Source organism: Cucumis sativus, chromosome 5 (genome assembly GCF_000004075.3).
Source record: "Cucumis sativus cultivar 9930 chromosome 5, Cucumber_9930_V3, whole genome shotgun sequence".
NCBI lineage: Eukaryota > Viridiplantae > Streptophyta > Magnoliopsida > Cucurbitales > Cucurbitaceae > Cucumis > Cucumis sativus.
Genome location: NC_026659.2, coordinates 11,487,881 through 11,492,944, shown reverse-complemented (window position 1 = coordinate 11,492,944; position 5,064 = coordinate 11,487,881). Strand labels below are relative to the sequence as shown.

At 34.6% G+C, this 5,064-nt stretch overlaps 1 protein-coding gene across 6 annotated transcripts; it reads right to left on the bottom strand.

The window, feature by feature from the left end:
* Positions 1-207: 207 nt before the first annotated feature.
* LOC101214401 lies at positions 208-2,188 on the bottom strand. 6 transcript variants are annotated; one of them, XM_031885232.1, is made up of 5 exons: positions 1,988-2,188; positions 1,658-1,709; positions 1,406-1,566; positions 873-1,025; positions 208-791 (listed from the first exon to the last, which is right to left on the bottom strand). In XM_031885232.1, exons 2-5 carry the CDS (start codon positions 1,674-1,676, stop codon positions 555-557), a joined length of 570 nt encoding a protein of 189 aa, XP_031741092.1. In that variant the 5' UTR covers positions 1,677-1,709; positions 1,988-2,188; the 3' UTR covers positions 208-554. The 6 variants fall into 6 exon arrangements, 5 of the variants coding, with proteins under 5 accessions (XP_031741092.1, XP_031741094.1, XP_031741091.1 ...); XM_031885234.1 differs by having other exon boundaries at positions 1,440-1,566; positions 1,988-2,185; XM_031885231.1 differs by having other exon boundaries at positions 1,440-1,709.
* Positions 2,189-5,064: the final 2,876 nt, after the last annotated feature.

Sequence of the window (5,064 nt, the reverse complement as noted above, 5' to 3'; positions counted from 1 at the left end):
TTAGGGATGGGTTGGTGCATCCCTTCTATCAAATTTCTTTCTATTTTTTTCACTTATGAGAGAGTGAGATGCCCCACTGCATTATTCTTCAACTTTTCTCTACCTATATTTAACCATTTCAAACCAAAAATCTAATAATAAACATATTTAACAAAATACATCCATTAACTCATCACCTTAAACTACACAATAATATAAACTAAAGAGTTTAACACAGAACTAAATTATGATTGAATAAGATTAAATGATATGCACAAAAATGGATGCACCTAAGTAAGTTTCTTAAAAAAAATTATATCGGTTTAGGAAAAGCTTTCTCTACCAAACTAATCTTGTCAAAACTGCTAAAAGAAATTCCAAAATCATGCAGTAGAGAGATTGCAGAAGTGGGGGTTTAGGAGCATTTTGATCATGAATTTTATATTGATCACTTCACTTCACTGCTAGGCATTCTATGAATTATGAGTCGAAGTAATAAAAATTAAGCAGCATACCATTTGAGAGCCACAAGGGAAGTTAAAATGAAGACGGCAAAATGTTGCATCTTCATCTTATCAGAAAAATGGAGCTCTGTGAGGGATGCTCTTTACTCTTCGTTTTCTTGGTTGTAAAGATGAAGTGCTAGTTTTGGTCTCTTCCATGGACTCTGCAATTGATATGGTTGATTCCAATTCACTTGCATTTGTTTCTGGGCTTCTTTTGTTGTCCTTGAACGATAAGTTACCGGAATCCTGGCTCAGAGATACGACGGTTCCAACACTGTGGTCCTTGATCTTTGAGTTCACACAAACCTGACGTTCTTACACCATTAAAATTGCTTACAATATGATCTTAGTTAACAAAGTTGTTATAAGGTTTTTATATTTCTATACCTTGCAAGCAATTGAACAGAAGCGGTGAGGATCATGTATATGTTTGCCACATTCTTCACAAGGATTACTGGACTTCCTCTTCGGCGATTTGGTGTCGACAGATTGACCACATGAGTTTATATGAACAGCTAGTTTACCATTTACTTTATATGGCTGCAGAATCAAGCAAATGGGGCTTCAAGTTATGAGGCAAAGAGATGGAATACCATAGAAGAAAGACAAAGTTAACAGAGAACAAACAAACTCTATTATATTCCTATTACTAAAACTGGACTGAATTAAAAAATATCGTACATTCATTCATTCATTCCATTGGTAAGAATCAAAATTAAGCTTGTGAGATTTCCTCAAGAAAATATCATCTCCGATTCGATTATTTACTATTGTTTAACAGCCAGATAAATTTGTCTAACAAACTGTGAAAAAAAAAAAGTCTATATATCCAAAATCTCAATGATTTCAACTGCATAAAAGCAAAAAGATCAGCAACAAAGGGAATATTTTCTATGAAAGACTACTAATGGATATCTTACAGGTAGTTGTAATAAGGGAAAGAATGTATAATACATGAATCTCTGAACAGCAAAAGTATTTCTCCATGTCCTGAACACGCACAACTTCACGATACACATATTTCCAGATGTTAACCTGCCGATGAAGATCGTGGATTGTACAATTCTTGCAGAAGCTAACACTACAATCAATACAGAATCTACTTTTCTTATTTCGCCAGAGATTAGGATGCAGATCGCAAGAAGTGTAGAATTTCGTATTCAAAAGCGTACCAAGCCAGTTTGATTCCATTTCTCTTCACTAAAAAATTGGCATAAATACAACCTACAGAACACAAAATAAAAAGCAAAAAGAAAACAAAAATCATCCGATTCTCAAACAAATTTCATTCAATTTCAGAATCAAATTAATTAATTTAACAGCCATTCAAATAACCGAGCTCGAATGAAACGCAGTACACAGTATAACAATCAATCACATCCACATCCACAAAACATTCACAAGAAACAGTTAAGAAGTGGATTCATTACTCAGAATAAACCAAGAACGAAAGAAAAGAGTTAGAAAATTGCGTATTCAGTAAAAGGTAATACAATGCTTACAGATTGTTCCGAGCAGTAGATGAAGACAGAAAAAGCGGAGGATAAATTGGATTAAGCTCTGGAATGGAGGAAGAACGAAGAAGAGAAGAGAAGAGAAGATTAAAGTGAAAATGGAAACAAGAATCTGAAGGAATTTTCTTTATTTTCTTGTTTGATGAACAAAAATGAATTCATGGGAGTGTTTATTTGTGTTGTGTATATCTATATAGTATATATCATTGCACTCGTTGGGGGAAGAGAAGAGACAATCGGCATGAAAGTGAAGGCATGCTAGCCGTTGGATTGCCACCCCATCCGACGACAAACGGCTTTTATTACTTCTCCTTTTTAATTTAGTTTCCCTTTCTTCTCTCTAAAAACTCATAATTTCAAATTCACTTCCATAACTATAACTTTAATTTACTTTAATTATTGTTTAAGAATCTATTTCTCCATTGCATCTTTTAACTTTTCTTACCTCTAACTAAAACAAATTGCTCTATTTGATTCTTTTTTTTAGTAAATGTAGAAATTAATGAACCATAAACTATAACATAAAATTTATAGACACATATCAATTTATAGATATTCCTTGTCCTATAAGAGTTTAGAAAGGTATCATGTGTGCCTCATGTATAATATTAAAATGAAATAAAATATAATATATATATATATATATAATAAAATAAAAAAATTTATAAATTCTCAAAATTTCCACTTTATCGGCTTTCTCCAAATTTCATGAAATTCTCTTCTATACGTGGGACTTCCAAAACCCACAAAATGTCACTATTTATAAGCAATTTGACAAGCTTGAGGTGGAATACATGGTCACTAACACTAAGAGTTGACATATTCAAGACACATGACATAGGAGTTTGACGAGGGAGAGAGTGACACTTGGCTATGTGGACACTAAGCATAATGGATAATGGGTATCTATTTTACTAAGATTTATAATACTCTCCATTAGATGTCCATTATATATATGAAATATGACTCGTTAAAACCTTATTAGGAAAACAACCCAATGAAAAAAAATATTTTAGTGAAAGAAAAAGAGTACATATTTCATATCATACTTAACAAAATGCAATTTACTCCCACTCATGGACACATCACTTGAGATTTTTGAGTCGCCGCATTTCGATTAAATAGGTCTGCTAGGTTAAACTTTGAACAAATTTGTTGTACTATGATGTCATCATTTTCTTCAAGTTCATGAGAGTACAAAAGCTTTGGTGAAATATGTTTTGTTCTATTGCATTTAATATAGCTATTAGTATGCTTAGTCACTTGGGTCCCAAGAGATGAGCAAGTGTGGTGTTTAAAGACTTCGAGAGAAGCTTGTCTTAATCATGAGCTGGTGAAACAAGTAATGTTGCATTGAGGCTTTCGCATTGCTTAATCGTATAATAATGTGTACACATTCCCCTTTCTCACATACAAGTTAGTTCGTATCATCACTCAAGATTCATCTTCTCCCCTTTTACAGAGTCTTTAGCGTAGATAGGAGTTAGAGTTCATTCTTACATTATTTATACTATTCAATTTATTATTTTATATCATCTGATTGATAAGTAAACTTTAGAACTAAGATTTGACATCAATCCCTTGTGTTCGATCCTATATCACCCAAATAAACTCATTGCTCCGCTTATATTTGAGCAAACAGTAGGAAAACTTGTATCCAACAAGGATTTAGTGGTTCGCGTTAATGAGGTACATAGTGAGTATTTCACATACAATGATCATGACCAATGACTTGTTGCATAAAAGTAATTGTACACTTTTAATCCTTTGAGTCAAGTGCTTGGCGCTGTGGGTTAACATAACATAGACCACAACCACAAAACAAACCAACGAACACTTATAGGTTGGAACTACCTCCCAAACTCATGATCTCCAATATCTTCTATGTAAGTATGTTAAAGTCCTTTAACGAAGACAAAAAGGATCCTAGTTGAAGCAAGACCTCTCGTGCACTAACTAAAGTAGTGATTGAGTTTGACAAAAATATCAAAGAAATTATGGCTGAAAGACAGATAAGGCGAAGAAGAGTTCCAAATTGTAAAGAATACTTGATCATGTGGAAAGGTTTGCTAGAGAGCCAACCAAGTTGGGAACGAGAAGACTTATTCTCACAATTTCAAGAAGAGATCAAGAAGTTCAAAGAAAGCACAATAGGGATGTTGCGAAATTGATTGGGGAGGGTGTCACGTCTTACAAATCAGAATTAAGGCTCTTTAACATAGTCCAAGGGGAGCCAAGACAGTCTCACACAGTCCAAAGATTCAAGGCATACATAAGCAGACACGCTAAGGTTTTGACTTGCCCATGAGAGTTGATGAGCATACAACCGTGCACATGACCCATGCCACATGTGAGCTGCGTATGGCACAGTTGCGCATGATGCGTGTGACTCTAGCACAACAAGAGCTCACACGCACGAGATAGAGACAGATGCACGAAAGAGATACATAGATAGATGAGCATATGATGGCAAGCGCGCACAGCTAGAAGACCCATGAAACCCCTAAAACATTCTAGAAAACAATGACGAGCGAAAGGCTAGACGATGGGTGAAACGCATGCGGGGGAGATATAAGACATGAGAACCTTCGGGAGTGCACCAGACACACCTAAACATGTCCTGAAACTTTTATGACAGTCAGGAACCTTCAATATTAGTCAGAAGCATCGTGAAAACCTGAGGAAGGTCTAGATGTATTTTAACAGACCTATTAAGGCGGTTTAAGAGTCCAAGTCAGTGTGTCTCTTGTATAAATTTCCCAAAGGAGTTTCATTTGTAACCATCCTTGGAAAATTATCAATAAAGCTTTGTACTCATTCTCTTAAACTCTTTCTACACTTTCCTAGTACTTTTCTTTCTCTCAAGTCCCTTAAAACTCTAATAAGTTCTTAACCTCTAAGAAGACTTACTTTGGTGCTTCTCAATGCCTAAAACACCATTGTGCCGCACGTTTGTTACTTTAGAAAACTAACCATGTGACATTAAGCTTCTTTGAGCTCTGGTAAGTTAAACTTGTTGGGATTTGTGTCCTAAAACTTGTAGATTGTAAATATAATTTATTGAT

What these genes read in the sequence shown, in the direction of transcription:
- LOC101214401 (XM_031885231.1), bottom strand. Translation starts at nt 1,676, where the DNA reads ATGGAATCAAACTGGCTTGGTACGCTTTTGAATACGAAATTCTACACT. An exon ending in TTTGCTGTTCAGAGATTCAT is followed by an intron (nt 1,026 to 1,439) that starts GTATTATACATT and finishes TTGATTCTGCAG; the next exon opens with CCATATAAAGTAAATGGTAA. An exon ending in TCTGTTCAATTGCTTGCAAG is followed by an intron (nt 792 to 872) that starts GTATAGAAATAT and finishes TAAGAACGTCAG; the next exon opens with GTTTGTGTGAACTCAAAGAT.